A 19,950-nucleotide genomic window follows, 5' to 3' on the forward strand; every position below is an offset into this window, starting at 1 on the left:
ATTTTGACATTTTAGATCCTACTCGGGGGTAAAGCTGGCTCTCGCCCAAAGTAGACCTAAAATTGCCGAAAATGGTGGAGAGTTTTTCCAATCTGGTGAAATTTTGCGAATATTTTGAAAGAGAGAGCGTTGCTGTATGAGTACGCGAGGCCACCTGGGGGTGAATCTCGTCCTCGTCCAAGGGGGTTTCAAAATTTCCAAAACCCGGAAAAGGCCTTTTCCCAACCTGACAAAATATCGCAAAAGTGTCGACGTAGCGTCTCCATGAGTACCCAGGGCTTCCCAGGACCTCCTCAGGAATAGGACATTACCAGGGGGCGAATTTCATCCTCATCGAAGGGGGTTTCGAAATTTGCAAAACCCGGAAAAAGCCTTTTCCCGACCTGACGAAATATCGCAAAAGTGTCGAAGCAACGTCTCCTTGAGTACCCAGGGCATCTCGGAACCTCCTCAGGAATAGAACATCATCAGGGGGCGAAGTTCTTCCTCATCCTAGAAGGTTAAAAAATTTGCGAAACCCTGAAAAGTCCTTTCCCCGACTTGACGAAATATCGCAAAAGTGTCGAAGCAGCGTATCGATGAGTACCCAGGGGGTGCCAGGACTTCCCCGGGAACGGGACATCACCCGGGGTGAAGCTCGTCCACGCCCACACGAGAGAAAATAACTCTCTCCGGGGTCAGTCCGTCCTCCCCCCGCGAGTCCCATGTCGACGTAACAACCCTTACCGGCGGGGTTCGACTCCTCCGTTGGGGTTGCACAATCGCGGCCTGATTGATAATTTATACGGTGCGTGCAGGTTATTTGATTATCCGTCCCCGGCCGCGTCCCGTCTTTTCCGCCCACCCTTTTCGAAATTCCGCCTCCCTGTCTATTTCCCCGTCTATTTCCCCGGGCCCCGAACGACTCACCCCGGGATACTTCCTGCGGAAACAATCGCCAGGAACTGGACAATTTTTTTCCACTTCCTTTCTGCACTAAAAGAAAAGTTCATTAAGCCAGAGAAATATTTTATAGATTCAAAGAATAATTATTCGATTCAAATCAAATCGAATAGATTGGATGCGACGTTTCTACGGAATTGTGATTACTTATTTCAGCCAAATAATTATTCTTTTTTATTGAAAATATACCTAGATAGACAAAGTGATGCCAAATATGCATGAAATTTGCCTCAAAAGAGATCATGAAACGAGTCACGAGGGTGTTGCTTATGAGTCCTCGTTTGGAACTATTATCTGCCGGACTAAATGACGAATCAAAAATACTTAATTATGAAACAAAGTTAAGTACGTGCAATGTCTCGATATTTGTCCGCATATGTGCAGCTAAATTTATCTAAAGCATCGCTGATAAACAATTACAACGTCCGTGGTTTATATTTGAGTCATGGCGGGATGGAAACGGGAACATGGAGCAGAGTCATATTTAGCTCACATTTGTAGCATCAACTAACTTCATACAATGTCCGCAAATTAATGTCATGGAATGATGTTGGAGCTCCTGTTAATTTTCCATCAATTTTCAGCTCATACACGTCGGTTATGGCATAACTGACATATGACAAAATTATGCGGTAAATATATTGCTCCAACCATTTATGACAAATTTCCCGCAAATTTTTCTTCATTTTATTGAATAATGTGCGTACATATATTGCAGACATTTCATGCAGCAGATTGGACCGCAAATTGTTTCTAAATCGATTTTCCTCATCGTACGATCATGAATTTCGAAATCTTCATATTTTAAAATAATAAAATAAGAAATGGAAACCGTATGGTTCGTTTCTTTAACCTTTCTTAAAGTGATATGAAAGAGTCAGCCTACATATGTATGTTACATGGCACATTCCGTCATATAGAATATTACAGACTCAGATGGGAAAATATGGAAAATACTTAGAATAATGAATTCACAGGATTTCCACAGTTTTACATCGATCCGTTCATCGTTACTTTACCGAAATGATATATGGAACGCTTCGGTTCGTATAATTCTCAACGCAGAATGTAAAAGTCTTGAATATAAATATAAATGTCGGGAACGAGACGCGCCAGCTTATGTTACCACTTGAGTATTCAAAATGACCTTCCCATAAAAAATTGTATAGATGGATTTTAATTTGCCGACGTCGATTACATTTCTCAGCGCCTTTCATACCATCTTAAGTTCCTTAAAAGAAAGAAAAAAAAATCCGTTCTTCCTAAAAAAAATTATATTTCACCAAGAATTGATTGGTACGATGAAATATTTTTCTGCGCGAAAAAAAAAAAGTGCTTCTCAGAGTAGAAGATCACTTGCGTGTATCGGATCCTGGGGTGTCGGGACGACAAGGGTGGCTTCGACGAGGGATGCGACATGCGGGCGAAATCTATGGTGCGGCTGCGACAAAACGGAACGGGGCGAAACAGACCGGCACGGGGTGCGTTATGTACTGCGGTGATGACATAATTGGTATCATTCGAGGTCTTCTTTTGAGGCGACCCATCCGACAACCCCTGTCGCCGGGCCGAATCTACCCGCCCACTGACAAGGCACACATGCCGCGATAACCACCCTCCGTGGTCACCCCGAGGGGTGCTTTCTAATCCTAGAATTCACTCCTAATTGCGGCATTTTTTCAAGTCGACGGATTTATTTTACAAGTACACGAAAAAAGAGATACTTTCACCTTCGGCGAAGAATCGGATTGCCGATAGTTTTCCTGCTATTGGAGGATAATCGCCCCAACGACGAAAATCTTTGCAATTATATTTAATCGTAACTGTAACCATTGGAGAGATTTCTTTAGTTTTATTATTACGGAAAATTACGGAAATATTCAAATCGCCCGATTTATTTCAGAAGCACATTCTGCAAAACGTTTCGATGCAGTGATGGAAATCATCAACGCTCTTCTATTTCTTATCAATGAAAAGGATATTAATTTTAATTCTTCTCGATCATGGCAATAATAGTAGCTTTCTAATCCCAGGAATCTCTCTTAATTGCAACATTTTTTCAAATCGACGAATTTATTTTAAAAGCACATTCTGCAAAACGTCATTACTCGACTTATGTTCGATGCGGCAATTGTGAATTATTTTTTTATATATTTTCTTCTTAATGAAAGGATTTTTAATTTGAACTCTTCTCGATCCTGGTAATGACAGATGCTTTCAAATCCCAGGATTCTCTTCAAATTGCAGCATTTTTTCAAGTCGACGAATGTATTTCAAAAGCACATTCTGCAAAACATTGCCATTTCTCGAATTATGTTCAATTCATATATTGGAAATTACTTTTTACCTATTTATTCATTTATTAACGCTCTTCCATTTTTTTCTAATTAAAGAATTTTGTCTTGTCAATCGCTTCTCGATCCTGATGACGACAGATGACACCAAGTTCAATGAAATATCTTCGATCGTCAAGCTCAATTAACGATATCTTTTGCGCCGGTAATATTGGTCTTTTAATATGTCGACGCAGAATTTTGGAATTCACCTAATTCGGACATTCCGGATGCACTCTTGCTTGATTAACATCTCCCTTATCAGGAGGAGCAGGACTATCGGTAGAATTTTTCAAACTTTCCTCCTCTCGTGGGCGTCTTTCCTTTCCTTCGACGATAGAAAACACTGTGCCTTTCGAGTTCCCCGATTTCGAAAATCCTCCTTTTCGATTATCGCACACGAAAGTCTTCTCCTTGCCCAGCTCGATCCTTGTGGGGACTCTTTGCAGTTTCTGGAAGGACTCTTGAATTTTCTCCACTTCCCCAGTCTTCTGTTTTTTCGCAGCAGGACCTTCGTGATCAACCATGAGTCGTTTAAAGATGTCCACATTTTTCACCACGGATCTTTCGATTCCTGTCGAGGTCCTTCCGATAGTTTTCGAGCTGATCGGCCTCGGAATCTCGGACAGGATCCTTTTTTTCGCCTGCAAACTCGGCTGAGGGAAGGAACTCGTTCTTTTGGCGGTATCAACCAGTGGAGAAGTTTTCGAAAAATCCTCCGAAGCGTGTGGAACTTTTAATTTCTTCACAGGAGTCAAAGAATCCTGAATCCTGCCCGGATTCAGGTTCCTCGAGATCCTGGAGTCCTTTCTAGAATCCAAAGGATCAGAAATTCTGCTGACAATGGAGCTCTTCGAGTTCTTCTCCTTCTTCGCCGTGAATTTCCCAGTTTTCTCTCGTCCTGCTTCGAGGACCTCCTTCGATTTTTCCTCGACACTTTGAGCCTTCCTCGCAGGACCCTCTTTACCGAGGAAGGACCTAGGACTCGTAATAATCCTCCTCGCGGTTTGGCTCCTATTTGGTATCGAAGTCCTCATCTTTTGGTTCTCGATTGATTTTTCAGATCCTCGCTCCTCGTCCAAGAGTCCTGCCTTGAACAGCAGGTGATTAGGGCTAGTCCTTGCAGGACTCGAGATCCTCTCAGATCCTCTGGTGAGGCTTTTGGAAACGACCTTCTCTTCCCTTCGTTTTCGAATTTCTGCTCCAGGATTCGAAGCAGAATTGGCGCGGCTCCTCAAGATCTTCGAGTCTTCCCTGGACCTCTTCGGGACCTTCTCCTCGTCCTTGAGAACATCGAGGACCTTGTTCTTCATCCTTCTCTCTTTCCCATCCTTCCCCAAGTTCCCAGAACGCTGAGTCCTGGAGGATAAAGAAGATCCCTGCTTCCTGGGGCTCTCTTGAAGGATCCTCCCAACATCTTCGGGATCCTTTTCCCTCGCCGAAGGACATCCTTCCATTTTTACGTCACTTTCAACCCTTTTAGAATCCTTGACCAATTTTTCTCTGATATCAGAGCTAGTGTTAAGTACTTTCGTCCTTGCTCTAGTTCGAATTTCCTCGTATTTCAGGCTGACGTCGCTCCTTGTTGGGTCCTCTACCCCGTCGTCCTGTACCTCGGTGTCCTGAAACGTGACGATGGTCACCCCGGAACATATTGAGCTCCTCGAGGTCCTTTTTCTGAAGGTCATCCCGGATTTTGAGGTCTTCAGGGAATAATTAGAACCTGAAATCGAAGCCAACGAGATGGACGACCAGGAAGTTCCTCGAGGACCTTCGGGTCCTGTCCCGGAAATCGGCGATTCCACCTGATAATCCTCGCCGAAATTATTCAGATTATTCACAGAATTGGGAAAGGCGTTCTTCGTCCTTGACAAGGAATGACGACGGTCGTCGGATCTTCCCCAGGTGCCCCAAAAAGTCGAATTCGTCCTGGCTCCCTCGTTGAATCCTTGACTATAGTTCATTCTATTGTTGCTCCCCATCGCGATTCCTCCATTTATATTCCACGCGTTTTCTTTCGTCAAATTTCCTTGTCTCGATCTGGACCTTTCTTTGGAGCTTCTCGATTTTCCTCCATTTTCCTGAAATACATATAACGGAGATATTAATTTTCCGAATAAAACACTTTTGGTATGTAATGCTATATTAAAATTGTAAACTTTATGTCTTAATTGTGGGCTGATATGCACTCACGATTAATTTCGAGATAATTTCATAATTTCTTAGAGTAGTTGTAATTTTGAAAAATGAATACACTTGTGTGCTGGTGTTACCACATGGCGTGTCATCAATTTATAAAATGTGCTTTTAAAAGGGATAAATGAAATGTTGTGAAATTAGTTCACTCCTGGGTGCTATATAATTGCAATATCTGTTTTTAACGGTGTAATTCGGTATAGAGAAAGGTTTGAGGAAGTATTCAAAAAGAGACGCTTATAAAATATATAAACAAAATGTGAAATTGGAATACTTTTAGGTGTTATAAAACAACGATATCTTTTTTATAACGATGTAGTTCAATATTCAATAAGTATTCAGAAGGTAACGCTTACAAAATGTATAATTACAATATTGTGAAATTGAAATGTTTTCAAGTGTCATAAAATGACAATATATTCCTTTTTAACGATGTAGCCCAGTATTCAATAAGTAGTCGGAAATCAACGCTTACAGAATGATTAAATAAAATGTAAAATTGGAATACTTCTAGGTGTCATAAAATGATAATATCTGTTTTTAACGATATAATTCGACGTCTTTACGTTCTTTAACGGATTCGGGAAGTACTCGGAAAGCAATGCCATCAACTCACGTCGTTTTCGAATTTTTCCCCCCGAAAGTTTCCGGGACTTCGTCGGGCCCCGAAAACTTCCTCTTCGGCGGGCTTCGTCGCGGTTTCTCGAGCGACGATGAAACTTCGTCTAGATTCGGTTCCATTCAGAGATTTGGCGTCACATCCGGTGTCCTTTAATTCCACGATCCTGCTCTGCGTCGGATTTTCGGAGCCATTTGCATCCTCCACGAAGAAAAAGACCGGAGTCTCGCCGAGGGGATTCATCTTTTCCGCTTCCTCCTCGTCGACTTCCGGAAGACTCGAATTTAGGTTACCACGGGCGTTCGGTGAGGTTTTCCATCTTTCACAAGCATCGGACTGGATTTTCTGAAAATCATTATCAAGAGGTATTTAGATTGCCGGCTCTCAACCGTGCGGAATCGATTCTGCATATTAGTTACTTTTTGCGACGTTTATCAAGAATTTGGGACGCTGTACTCCGCCATCTTGGATTTCTTTGATTCCTTTGCACACCTTCGACGAGTGATTCGGCCTGCTCTCGTTTATATACGGATTTATATTCGCGTATGACTCATTTCAGAGCACCGATTATTCATGATGTATTTACAAAATTCAAAATTACCGCCTTTCGGTGCATCGTTTCCCTCTCGTGAGTTCAATCTATCATGGCGCCATCTTTGAGTCAAGACGAGACCAAGATTTCGCTGCTTTCTTGATATTTAGCCACTTCTGCAACTGTTGTACCGATAGAGTCGCGTGGTAACATAAGTTGGCGCGTCACGTTACCGACATTTATATTTATGTTGGTCTTTCACAGCTATGTTGAGAATCATACGAACTGAAGCGTTCCATGTGTCATTTCGGTCAATTAGTAATAAAAAGATCGATGTAAAACTGTCAAAATCCCATAAGTTCATGAATATTTATATTTTGATGGACCAATGTCGCCATCTGTGACGTTTAGCTGCAACTAAAATCTTGCTCTAAACACGTGTAGCCCCGAGACCTTAGACCATAAATATCTAGACCTTGCATAGCAGTAGAAGGGGTAAACTCCAATACCACATGGACCACGTGTGTCGACATGCTTAAGCTGAAAACCTTTTACACCATATTTTCAGACTAGGGATTTCGCATTTTTATTTAGAGGATACAAAATTAAGTGAATAAACTCTCGTGAGATAAAAATACGATAAGTGAGCAATGACTAAATCTCCATCGCACTCCTAAATCCGGGATTTATCGAGTCCCGATCCAGTAAATCGCATGTATCAATGACATTAATAAATACGCAAATTTGATCCTAAGTGTCTCGATCGATACTTAAATTTGAATGTACTGGGTTTAGATCCGATAAATCCCGGATTCGAATACGATAGACGTATTCACTCTTACTATAGGTAGAAAATCGATACCAGAGAAGAAACATATATACAGTTCTCAATATTGCCTGCAGATGTCACTGCTATATAGCCACGGACGTTTGCAGTAGGTGGAGCTCGTTAGTATTTTCTTACGTTCATGGTAGAACATAAATACGATAAATACTGATAAATACCACATGGCGGGAAAATTCTCGTAGCTGTTGCCGAATTTTAATGCGCGGCTTGTGCGATTCGTGGCAATAAATTGTCAAAGGAAAATGAATGATTAAGCATTAATAATATCCATACTATATCACGCTCCGAATTGTTAATAATTTCGTGTCTTCAAGATAAGATACGCCGTAATTATGGGAATTTTGGGCCTCTCCAAATTAATTGCCGACATCGCTCCTCATGCCATCAAAGAACAAGAACTAAAACATTATTTCGGTAATTTTATTATTCTTTTGCACACCTTCAATAGTCGCTACGTATTGACAATTATTTACCGCATCCCTTGATATTGACTCTGTTCTGAAGTATTATCTTTTGTTTTATTAAAGCGTAATGGAATATGTTACAGGTCGCAAAATAGCTATCGATGCTTCTATGTGTCTTTACCAATTTCTCATAGCAGTGCGGACCGAAGGGGCCCAACTTACCTCCGTTGATGGAGAAACTACAAGGTAGATTATTGAAATTATTGATATTTCTAATGTTTATGAAAAAGACGTAACGGTATTAACTGTGAATTAGATACAAAATACCTATAATCGACGATGTTCAATCAACAAGAGGTAACAATAATTGATTATCATTTTCAGTCATCTTATGGGAACATTTTATAGAACCATAAGATTAGTCGAGCAAGGTATAAAACCGGTCTATGTGTTTGATGGTAAACCACCAGACTTAAAAGGTGGTGAGTTAACGAAACGTGCAGAAAGGAGGGAGGAAGCGGAGAAACTTCTGCAAGCTGCTCAGGAAGCAGGTAATTGTTAATTCAATATTTGTATCTTTACTCTTTACCGAGGCAATGCCAAAGGAAAAAGATGAATTTCAGATTTTTCATTGCATGTAATACAGATTTTCAATGTTATCATTATAGGGAGTCCCAATTACAAAAACGACAAAAACATTTGAACCTAGAGGTTTTCGATAACATTGATTTTGAGTTTACGGCCAATTTAATTTTCCTGCTCCTTAATCTCATCTTAATAAAGTCTAGGAGCCCCTAAATTCACTTTACTCCAGAGTAATATAACTCATTATCGAGTTAGCGACTACATTCTTTTAGTCTATATGCCATTTTTAGTTGTAGTTTTTAATTGACCATAACGTTTTGTTTTGTTCTATTTAGGAAATATCGAAGATATGGATAAATTTAACAGGCGCTTGGTAAAGGTGACCAAGAACCATGCCGAGGAGGCAAAGCAATTATTGAAACTAATGGGGATCCCTTATGTTGATGTATGTCATCCTATTTCCTGGACATTTTTATTGAAAAATTACCGAAAGTTTTACTTGGTTTATACTAACTTATCTAACAGTCATAGTAAAGACATAATTCGATAAGTTTCACTTTTACTTATCGATTGTCATCTTGCTTTTGTATACAGAAAGATTAATCCACTTTGTCCTGCCTTTGTGTGCTACAAGACAGTTATTTCATTTAGGCTCCTTGCGAAGCAGAAGCTCAGTGTGCCGCTTTGGTGAAAGCAGGGAAAGTTTTCGCAACTGCTACGGAAGATATGGATGCCCTCACTTTCGGTTGCAACGTCTTACTTCGTCGTTTAACATTCAGCGAGGCCAGAAAAATGCCCATTCAAGAGTTCCATTATGACAAAGTTTTGTGCGACTTGAACTTAAATAAGGACGAAGTATGTATCAGTATGCACAATTTAAGGCGATATGAAAGAGCCTATATATTTGAGAGGTCAAATCGTTGCTGAAAGTATTCTCCGAACTGGGTGTACAAATTTGTTTCAAATCTTACCACGGGAATAAGGAGATTAAGAGGTTGAGGGTGTTACCACTTGAGTATTCAAAATAGCATTACCACTAAAAAGGGTATAGATGAATTTTAATTTATCGACCTCGATTTAATTTCTCAGCGCCTTTCATATCTTAACACTGTTCCTTGAAAATGGATTTTTGTATTAAAAAATGTTGTGATTCGTAGTTCATAGATCTTTGCATAATGTTGGGATGTGATTATACACACAGCATCAAAGGAATAGGGCCGAAAAGGGCCATGGAATTAATCCAGACCCATAGATCTCTCGAAAAGATTCTCGAAAATTTGGATAAAAAAAAGTTCCCAATACCCGAAGATTGGAATTACAAGCAAGCTAGACTGTTATTTCAAGAACCTGAAGTATTGAACCCTGATGAAGTCGAGGTAAATTAATTGATGGTCGAGATTTAAATTCCTTTCTTTTTTAAAACGTACACGTACATTTGCATATGTCATAGCTGAAATGGAATGAACCGGACGAAGAGGGACTGGTTAAATATTTGTGCGAGGATAAGCAGTTTAACGAGGACAGGGTCAGAAATGGAGCAAAAAAACTCTTGAAAGCCCGCAACACTTCGACTCAAGGTCGACTAGATTCGTTCTTCAAGGTATTGCCAAATCCAAACCCGAGTCCAAGTGCTGCAAAACGTAAGGTGAGAACAACGTATAAATAGAAACATTTTACGATCCAATATGCTACAACCGTCACGCTGAATTGAGGAATAGAAAGAATCAATGAGAACGGTAGAAAAAATGTATACCGCATTTTAAGGTGAAGTGAAACCTCCTTGCAATTAGTCGATTCGAATAAGACACTTTTTTTAAGGGTATTGGACCAAACTGTCCGAAACTTTGACGCGTGACTTGGGAGCACCTGAGCATCATCCTGACACTAAAAATTTGGATTTTCGAAGCATAATTTTTTACTTAGCCTAGACCAGAACGAAAGTGGCGTTGGGCTCTCATACTTCGATTGATATCCAATTATTGAAGACTCTGATATAAGAAACGAACGTGTTAGAACAATTGTACAACAATTTAGAACACTCTGGTAATCGATAAACTCGGATTTGAGCGGGATAAAGGCAAAAAAGTGTCTTATACGTTTCTATGCCAAAGGGATGGAAACATGAGGTGCTGGAGGGGAAATATAGTTGACACGGAAATCACAGATAGCGCAGGGTGGCACTTCAGTCAATTAGGGCATCAAAAACCATGAATTCAGGGAATTTTGGAGTTTTGCTTCAATTTGTTCAGAATTATTCTATGGAAACGACATGGAGTGTGCCATTTAGTACAGTACCCAATATAATTGTACACAGCTGTCGAAATAAATACGAACGTCGGCAACGTAGGTATTTAGAAGAATCCTTTTTGCCGACGTCGATCAAATTTCTCGACGTGTTTCACTTCACCTTAAGATGATGCACCAAAATGTACATAATGAAGTTACTATTTCCCGTGCACGGTTCATTAAAAGCAACACCCCTTTGTATCGTTTTGCAATGTAAATTATTTTTGAAATTTCGTTGTGCTCAAATGACAGGCCGACGAGAAGAAAGCACCAGCAAAGAAAGGGAAAGCTGGAGGTGGAGGCAAATTCCGTGGGAAAGCTAAGTGAATCAACTTCGAAATAATCAATAGGCGTGATTGTTAATTCACGTGATAGAAGTGTAAGTACCGCAGGTTCTCTCCAGTTATTGTATTTATTTGATAAAATAGACTCTATAGATTTGTAAAAACATATGGGAAAGCCAAGTGAATCAACTTTAAAATAATCATTAGACGTGATTGTTAATTCACGTGATAGAAGTGTAAGTACCGCAGGTTCTCTCCAGTTATTGTATTTATTTGATAAAATAGACTCTATAGATTTGTAAAAACATATGGGAAAGCCAAGTGAATCAACTTTAAAATAATCATTAGACGTGATTGTTAATTTACGTGATAGAAGTGTATGTACCGCGCGTTCTCTCCAGTCATTGTATTTATTTGATAAAATAGACTATAAAGATTTGTAAAAACATTTGTCCTTTTTAAGTAGCTGCGATAATGATATATTCGCTGTTAGCTCGCGGAATTGAATTTGGAAAGCGGTCACGGTCACTTTGCACATCCAAACGTCACAATACATGCGCAGCGTCTGTGAAAGCACGTAACCCAACAAAAGTTTCATTACAGTACATTCGTTCTTCTATAACTACAAACTGACAATAAACAGTTCAAGTAACAGTTGTAAATGGTAACTATTAACAATCCAGAGCACCTAAGTTGAATCGGGGATTTCATTTCAGATCTGTAAATCGTGGCACTTATTCGAGGCACTTGTACACATATCCAAATTACTGTAATTTCAGTAACCCTTAATATCAGTCTTAACCGGTCTTAACTCTCTTAACAATCTTTTCCTTGAAAAGAAATACTATTGATATTCAGTATTGACTATCCGACGTCGATTAAGGTGAAGCGAAACTACCTTTAAATCAGTCGATTCGAATAAGACACTTTTTTTAAAAGGTATTCGACCGAACCGTCTGAAACATTGACACTGTCAAAACTTGGATTTTTGAAAAAAAATTCTTAACTCAACCTAGACCAGAACCGAAATAGCGTCGAGCTGTTATATTTCAATCGTTATACAATTATTGAAGGCTCTGATATGAGAAACGAAAGTGTCAAGACAATGGTACAACAATTTAGAACATTCAAGTAATCGAGAAACTCGAATTTGAACGGGATAAAGCCAAAAAAAAGTGTCTTGTGCGCTTGTATGCTAAAACGATGATAATATGAGGTGTCGGAGTGAAAATTTAATTGACACGGAAATCACAGATGGCTCTACAGGCAATTATGACAAAAAAAACCATGAATCCAGGAAATTTCCAGAGTTTTACTTTGATTTCTTTATAAACATTGTACGGAAACGACGTATGGAAAATGCTATTTCATACAATTCGACACAGCTGTCGATATAAATACAAACGTTGGTAACGTAGGTATTTAGAAGGATCTTTTTTACCGACGTCGATCAAACTTTTCGACGTGTTTCACTTCACCTTAAACGTATGACGCAAATATTCTCTTTGCGCTATATACAAAAAGTGGGATATACTACGTAACGTGACCCGGCTCGTATGTTACAAAGATCAACATCTACAGGACACGTGTAAATGTCATTGGAATTTAATTACAGTACTTCCTATTGCACTTGGGTCTAGAACGTGTTGCAAAGCTCGTTCTATATTTTGAGGAGTGTATGCCCGATCCACAACGGTTTGCAATTGATCGGCTTCGACGAGTTCGGTAAGGGCTTGCAGGTACGCTGGGCTAATTTTCGCACCTTCCTTCCATTGACGAGTATTGCACCCAAAAAGGTACTGAAAACAAGAAAACACGTACTTAAAATAAGAAAACACGTACTTAAAATTTTCTAATGCCCTCGAAAAGTAAAAACGTATGTTTCTTTTGATTTCATTGAAATAAAATGCTAGATTGTTTTAAAGTTTCGCGATAAAATGCTGTATGAACCGTAGTAGTAGAAATTATTTCCGTTCGTGTACATTTTCTTGTTAAACAATTGCTAAGTACAACAATGCAATTTACATTACCTGCAGCAATAACTTAATCCTAACGTATCCTGAAAATATGCTCCCAAAGATAAATCCTAAAGAATCGGACGTCAGATTTTCAGGAACGGTAGACACGTAGGAACCGTAAGGCAGTAAATGTTTCTTCAGAGTACATTGCGTGTACAAATCTCCACCGGTATAAAAAATAGCGTTGAATCTGTCGGATGAAATAATTGAAATTAGTCTCCAATAAATCGCTTAATTTTATGTTCATAGCTTATATGCGGCAGTTACCTACTTGTCATAAAGTTCTAATTCCTTCTCGATATTGACGTCGTTTAGCGGGATAACTTCGTCTGCTCCTAAAGCTCTTATCACAGGAATGGCGTGAGGCTTGCAGGCCGAAACCACATGTCCACCCCATAATTTAACGAGTTGAATCAAAATGCAGCCGATGGGAGTGTTGCCTCCATATACTAAAACTCTGTCGACAATGTTCAAAATAATAGACTAGAGTTTCAAGGTGATAAGAAAGAGTCGGCCTATAAATATCTGGGAAGTCAAATCATTCGTGAAAGTATTTTCCGAATTGGGGGTACCGATTAGTTTCAAATTTTACCACTTGAATATGGGGGCCCTGAAGTAGGTCCTGAAACTCATGAAATTTCATTTTTCATCAAAAATGAATTTATTTATTACGGACTAGAACCAACATGGCGTGATCCTTGCACGTTTTCGGTGTTTTACGCTTCTTGGAGGCTTTGAATCGAAAATGAAGAGTTTCAGGACCTAGCTCGAACAATTTGCCATTTCTGAAACATTTCGTTACGTACGCCTAAACAAACGAACGAACGATCAGACAATACTACTGTAGTAAAGTTTAACTTTCAAAAATAATCTTTCATATCTCTTTTAATATATACATATGTACACCCGTTTCTCAATTTACGTGGAGTATCCGTTTTCACTTGAATTCATTTCACGCGAATGAAAATCGCGTTGCGTAGTCCGTCAGTACGGAATAAAAAATATTGGAAATAAAAACCGGGTAAATTGAGGGAGGAGTGTATATAGCTTCAACGAATTAAATATACCATTACATTTCCGTTTTGTCCTGTAACCTTTAATGGCCATTTTCTCTGCAAATTCGAAAAGAACATATTTCCGGAGGCAATGTCTTGATCATACTTTATCAAGAATTGTTGGCAATTTGAGTGACACAATGAAAAATTGTAAATTCACCTTTTTCCTTTGGCATTGCCTTCCTCGATGACGGATTTTTTTACCAAAGCATCCCATGCCAAGCACCCATTATATGCCAGACTTGCAGATGACTCAAAAGTGGCTAGTTTTGGTCTTTTAGCTACATGAGCTTCAGGAACGACTAAGTACTCCGACATAGTTCCAGGAGCCCAGGATGGAACAGCTAGGAAGACTTCATCGCCAACATCAAAATTTACAACGCCACGTCCAATGTCCACTACGATGCCAGCGCAGTCCCTTCCCAGGATAACTGGTAAGTCTTTGTGTCTCTAAACAAGATAACGGTAAGAATAATATGAGTCTGTTAATCATCAGGAGACTCGGTAGTGTTTCGCGCCAAATACATTTAAAAGCTTGCGCAAACGACACCACATACTTAAGGTGAAGTGAACCCCCCTCAAATAAGTCGATTTGAAAATTACCCCTTTTGTTTTTAAGGGTATACATTTAGTTGACACGGAAATCACAGATGGCGCAAGGGGTCCCTCTGCAGTCACTTAGGGTTTCAGAAACCACAAATCCAGAGAATTTCTGGAGTTCTACTTCGATTTCTTTATAATTATTGTACGAAAACAACAGGTGGAATATGCCATTTAATACAATACCCGATATAACTCGACACAGTTGTCGATATAAAAACGAGCGGCGACAATGTGGGTATTTAAAAGAATCTTTTTTACCAACGTCGATCAAGTTCCTCGATGTATTTCACTTCACCTTAACGCCAAAGTTGGGTAAAACTTTAACGAAGTGTCTCAAAAGGAGCCAAGAAACTTACGCCTGAGTTTAGAAGTCTTCGATAGGCTTTCGAGTAGCCTTGACAGATCTTGACATCAATTACGTTGACAGAAGTGGCTTTAACTTGGATCAGAAGTTCATCGGACCGTACAATTGTTGGTATTTCCTCGTCTTCGATCATGGCGACACCCTGATACAAATTATCACGTTTAGGATCGATTGCAATCAATAGTTTACCGTTGATGAACTAATTAACTAATCATGAATTAAGAAATTTTCGGTTGCAGTAACTTTGATTAGACGTAACAGAGGATTAAGAAACAATTGTTGTCTGACTAGCCAAATTCCTTCAATAAAGCTTTAATAGAGATTAAAATAGCATCGGAAATTGGCATTGCACATATTGTTTGCAGGGCATGAAGGAAATAACAACGTGAGATATAAATTAGATTATTGAAGGAAAGTAAAAAATTCGGTGTATTTTAAATAATGGGGTACCCTTCATTTGTAACAAGTAAATGTAAGTTCCAATACTTAGTATATACATATGAATATTATAAACATATTACTCATAAAACTTGGGAATATACTAAATCTTGTCAAAAATGTTTGCGTCAATCAGAACTACAAGGTTTCATTCGTCTAGCACAAAAACTTAATCTTACGTTTTTCCCTCGTTTTGATGTCGTGTATTGCGTACATAATTCATAATACGTTAATGAAGTTAGTTTGATAAATAGTATGTTATTTATGAAAACATTAGTCATTTTCTACCAATTAGAAAACAGCAGTTTAGGTATATGATATTCATCGGTTTATCTAATGTTAATTAATCTTTTTTTTAATATTTGTTGGTATAGCAGAGATTGAATTGCTATTAGTTGAGTATGATTAGTCAATCTTGAACAGTTTTTCGGCTGATCGGTCTATCGATTAACTGTGATTAGTTAATCTCAAAGTAGTGAAATTTGTTTTGCAGCGACAACTACTAAACTAATTAAAGATTAAAATTCGTTGTTAATTAATCATCTGAAATCGGGCGATTAACTCGAATCATGCATTAAATAATCTTTGAATAAGGATTTTAATTCGTATGTTGACGCAACTGGTCCTAAATTATTAAAAAATGTGTACAAGTTTTAATTATTTGAGGTGCTTACTTCTATGCCAATGTAATGATGGCATATAACAGCTTTCATGTGATGTACTCGAAGTGGCTTTTGTGGCCAGTGCGAACCAATACTGTATCCTATTAGGCCTCCTATTGACGATCCTACCAGGAAGTAAAATAATTCTCTTCGCTGCACTGAAATATGAACATCATTTAACATACTATTAACGGTCCATATCTTAATAAAATTAAATCAGAGTTGAGATAATTTAAATCATTTAATTAAAATCACGGTTTAAATCATCACACAGTGCCACACGGTGTGATCATAGTATTCACCCTGTCATGTCAAAAAGTGATACGGTAAGAAACCATAATGCATATTACAACTACTAATGTGTACTGCAATTCTATTATAATTGTAATGTTTATTTGCAAAGATAACGCTAATCAGTATTTGTTACATTTTTAAATCAGAAAAATGTCGCGCACGTAAAATCAACAAAATATTTGCAAACAAATGAACAATATATTAATACTTTACCGACCGGTGAATTTGGAAGTAAATGGCGATCATGGGTATCGCAAAACCGATTAATAAGCTTCCGGTTTGTAAAGTGTTAAACATAACTGAATTAATGTTTCAACAGAAATAATAATTTAGATGCTTTATGATTCCCCTGTTCATTTTTAATACTTGAATGTACAAGACCCCATTTAACGAAAACAATCTTTATAAATTTGCAGATAATGCTACAGTACACTAAATGGAAATAATCAGATTGTAGCTCGTATGTTCTTGATTCGTGGAAATAAATTACGATAGTTTGTGGGTAATATGGATTTAAACCAATCTTTTAAATCAGATACTTTTTTGGATAATTAACGTAATTTTAAAAATCATGATTTTAATTGCGATTCTTTTAAAAATAAAAATTTGTCGTATTTTTTAAAAGTAATTTCGTGTATCAACCCTGAGTGAAATACCTTCTTTTGTCAACAAGTTCGTTAGTTGTCTGTAAAAATCTTTGGGATTGAATTCCAAAGAATAATACTGAAACTGAAGTTGCTCCCATATTCTTTGAAGCCAATAGAGAGCGCCTAGCAATGATTCCTTTATTTGGACCCTTTGGAGTCCGTCGTAGAGTTCTCGAAGCAGCTGACAACATTGTTCCGACCATAACAAAATCCACCGATGCACTTGTTGGGTGGCTGCTGACGTTTGAACCTTATCGATAATATGCCTACACTCAAACTGAATACAAAAAAATATTACTTACAAACATGTGATTTCCTCACCGATACGAGACAAGCATTGTAACCGAAAATAGAATCGACGGGTCATTTCCAAGATATTTGTAATGATAGAGGCAAAATCATATATGACACTTCAAGGTTAACAAAATAAATTGTGTACCTGTAAATTATCGAAGTAACAAGATAGACGAAACCATACATCATCCATTGTTATTGCACTGATTTAATGTTTGGAAAATTTAATACATTTCTGACGAGGCTGACACTGAACGAGCTCAAATTGTACGGCCTACTAGCTGGAAAAGCAGCGCACAAGTGATATAAATATCCGATTAACACATTGCATAGTCCTCAAAATAGATATAATACGATGGTTTAATAACTTTCCGGCCTATGCGCGTCAGATGTATTTTTATTGTTCAGCCCTCTAGCCAGGTGAACAATTTTGATAGGTTAAGAAAGTTGGTTTAATTCAACATTTTGAAACTGCTATACCAGCTACTGCGGATCGTTTAATCGTGTTCGAGTGATCTACTTGTAAATCTGTGATGTAATAAGAATTCATCCAAAAAGGAATTAAGCAACCGAAATGTTACATGTAAGGACACTTGTCAAACGCCATCTGTTATTAAATCGGATAATTAAGGTAAGCACTATCAATACGGTAATTAATTGGTCGAAGGAAATCTATCACGAACCAATCACAATTTAACGTTGACTGCGTTTCTCCATCGTACTCGAAATCCGGGATTTATCAAGTCCAAACCCAGTAAATAACGTTTCCAATATGGCGGATGTCGCAGATGCACGATATATGTATCCGCTAGGTTATAAACGTCTTTTAGCGCATGTGTAAACACATAAACACAAACGGGATAGAGACTATAAAAGTGTTTTATGCGCTTCTATGCTAAAACAATGATATCGCGAGGTTTCGGAGAGAAAATTTAGTTGCCACTGAAATCACAGATGGCGCAGGATGTCACTCTAAACAGACTCCAGAAATCTAGGAGATTTCTGGAGTTTTACTTCGATTTCTTTATAATTATTGTGCGGAAACGACACATGGAGTATGCCATTTAGGACAATACCCAATATAATTCGACACAATTATCAATATAAATACGAATATCGGCAACGAAGGTACTTAAAAGAATCTTTTTTAAAAATTGGAACTACTTTCAAAGGGACGAAATCTTTGCGATCGGTAAAACAGGGTATACGTATGTACCGCGTCGTAATCAATCATTCGCGCATATCAACTTTATTTAGTATTCGTAGTCTTCTTTCCCAACCTACGTTGACCCTGATACTTCATTCTATCGATACTGTGCTGTATTTGAAATCTGCAGACGCGTTTTTCTTTACCGATCGGAACATTTCGCCCCTTTGAAAGCAATTCCATGTCGCTGAGGAGCCGTGTCTCCCTTTCGACAATGGCGTGAAACATATCCCCGCTTATTTCTGTATGCATGTGCATGTATGTATCTTTATGGCTTTATGTATGTAGCATGCATTATTATACGTATGTACGTTACTACACTGCGCTGTCTAGAAAGAAGATTCGCGAACCAGTCGCGTGTTATTTGGAAAAGTCGAAACGTTGCCAAGCGTTTCGGTTGCATCATCCAGTTCCAGTTGATTCCGCAATAATGCAGACTTGGTTGATTTCGCACAATACATCGATGGAATGTAATGGCCCATTTTTTACCTTCCAATCTATCGGGCAATTAAATTAGCGACGCAAGTGTAGCGTCTCTGACTCATTCCAATGTGTACCATAAACGGGGAAAATTCTGTATGAGCAGGTGCAGAACTTTCAGAAGAATTTCTTCATACGCACCCGCACCGTGTGACGCCTTTGAACTGGCTACTATTTTTTTTACAGATATTTCGGAAATATGGAACATGCAGTGATAAAAAATATCGACTGATTTGAGGGCAGTTTCGCTTTACCTTAAAGTGATATGAAAGGGTCAGCCTGTATATATCTGAGAAGACAAATCGTTGGGGAAAGTAGTCTCCGAATTGGATGTGCCGATTCGTTTCAAATTTTACCACAGGAATACGGGGGCCCTAAAGTAGGTCCTCAAACTCATGAAATTTCATTTTTCATCAAAAATGTATATATTTATCATGGACTAGAACCAACATGGTGTGATCCGTGCACGTTTCGATGTTTTACGCTTCTTGGAGGATTAGAATTGAAAATGAAGTGTTTCAGGTCCTAACCTCGAACAGTTTAGAATATCATTGAAATGGAATATTACAGGGTCAGATGGGAAAATGTGGAAAATACTTTCTCCAACAATTGCAAGAGAATGTTGACTTGGCTCGGGGCTAATCCGTGTTTTTGGAGCAAAAATTTAGTTGCAGCTAAACGTCACAGATGGCGACGTTGGTCCTATACAGTCGTTAGAATAACGAAAGGACGGGAGCTTTTGGTGCGTTAAATCCTCCGCGATAGGATAGGAAAAAGCACGATCTTGCTAGACACACCCCGTATATAAGTAGCTGCGCATCTTCATCCGGCAAGAGTCGACATTGCGAGGGGCACGGTTG

At 38.6% G+C, this 19,950-nt stretch overlaps 2 protein-coding genes across 2 annotated transcripts; one reads left to right on the forward strand and one right to left on the reverse strand.

Moving 5' to 3' along the window:
• Positions 1-7,650: 7,650 nt before the first annotated feature.
• Positions 7,651-11,474, forward strand: LOC105700082 (flap endonuclease 1). Its single transcript, XM_012425665.1, has 8 exons — positions 7,651-7,883; positions 8,017-8,119; positions 8,258-8,424; positions 8,794-8,903; positions 9,110-9,313; positions 9,616-9,834; positions 9,909-10,103; positions 10,997-11,474. Exons 1-8 carry the CDS (start codon positions 7,802-7,804, stop codon positions 11,069-11,071), a joined length of 1,155 nt encoding a protein of 384 aa, XP_012281088.1. The 5' UTR covers positions 7,651-7,801; the 3' UTR covers positions 11,072-11,474.
• On the reverse strand, positions 11,420-18,020 carry LOC105700081 (reticulon-4-interacting protein 1, mitochondrial). Its single transcript, XM_012425664.2, has 8 exons — positions 17,549-18,020; positions 17,119-17,386; positions 16,181-16,326; positions 15,061-15,210; positions 14,262-14,551; positions 13,318-13,503; positions 13,059-13,236; positions 11,420-12,827 (listed from the first exon to the last, which is right to left on the reverse strand). Exons 1-8 carry the CDS (start codon positions 17,594-17,596, stop codon positions 12,624-12,626), a joined length of 1,470 nt encoding a protein of 489 aa, XP_012281087.1. The 5' UTR covers positions 17,597-18,020; the 3' UTR covers positions 11,420-12,623.
• Between the last annotated feature and the right edge of the window lie 1,930 nt (positions 18,021-19,950).

Source organism: Orussus abietinus, unplaced genomic scaffold (assembly GCF_000612105.2).
Source record: "Orussus abietinus isolate OABI.00-Male unplaced genomic scaffold, Oabi_2.0 scaffold103, whole genome shotgun sequence".
Classification (NCBI taxonomy): domain Eukaryota; kingdom Metazoa; phylum Arthropoda; class Insecta; order Hymenoptera; family Orussidae; genus Orussus; species Orussus abietinus.

What these genes read in the sequence shown, in the direction of transcription:
- LOC105700082 (XM_012425665.1), top strand. Translation starts at nt 7,802, where the DNA reads ATGGGAATTTTGGGCCTCTCCAAATTAATTGCCGACATCGCTCCTCAT. An exon ending in GTTGATGGAGAAACTACAAG is followed by an intron (nt 8,120 to 8,257) that starts GTAGATTATTGA and finishes TATCATTTTCAG; the next exon opens with TCATCTTATGGGAACATTTT. An exon ending in TGAACCCTGATGAAGTCGAG is followed by an intron (nt 9,835 to 9,908) that starts GTAAATTAATTG and finishes CATATGTCATAG; the next exon opens with CTGAAATGGAATGAACCGGA.
- LOC105700081 (XM_012425664.2), bottom strand. Translation starts at nt 17,596, where the DNA reads ATGGATGATGTATGGTTTCGTCTATCTTGTTACTTCGATAATTTACAG. An exon ending in GAACTTGTTGACAAAAGAAG is followed by an intron (nt 16,327 to 17,118) that starts GTATTTCACTCA and finishes TTCATATTTCAG; the next exon opens with TGCAGCGAAGAGAATTATTT. An exon ending in GAATTAGAACTTTATGACAA is followed by an intron (nt 13,237 to 13,317) that starts GTAGGTAACTGC and finishes TTCATCCGACAG; the next exon opens with ATTCAACGCTATTTTTTATA.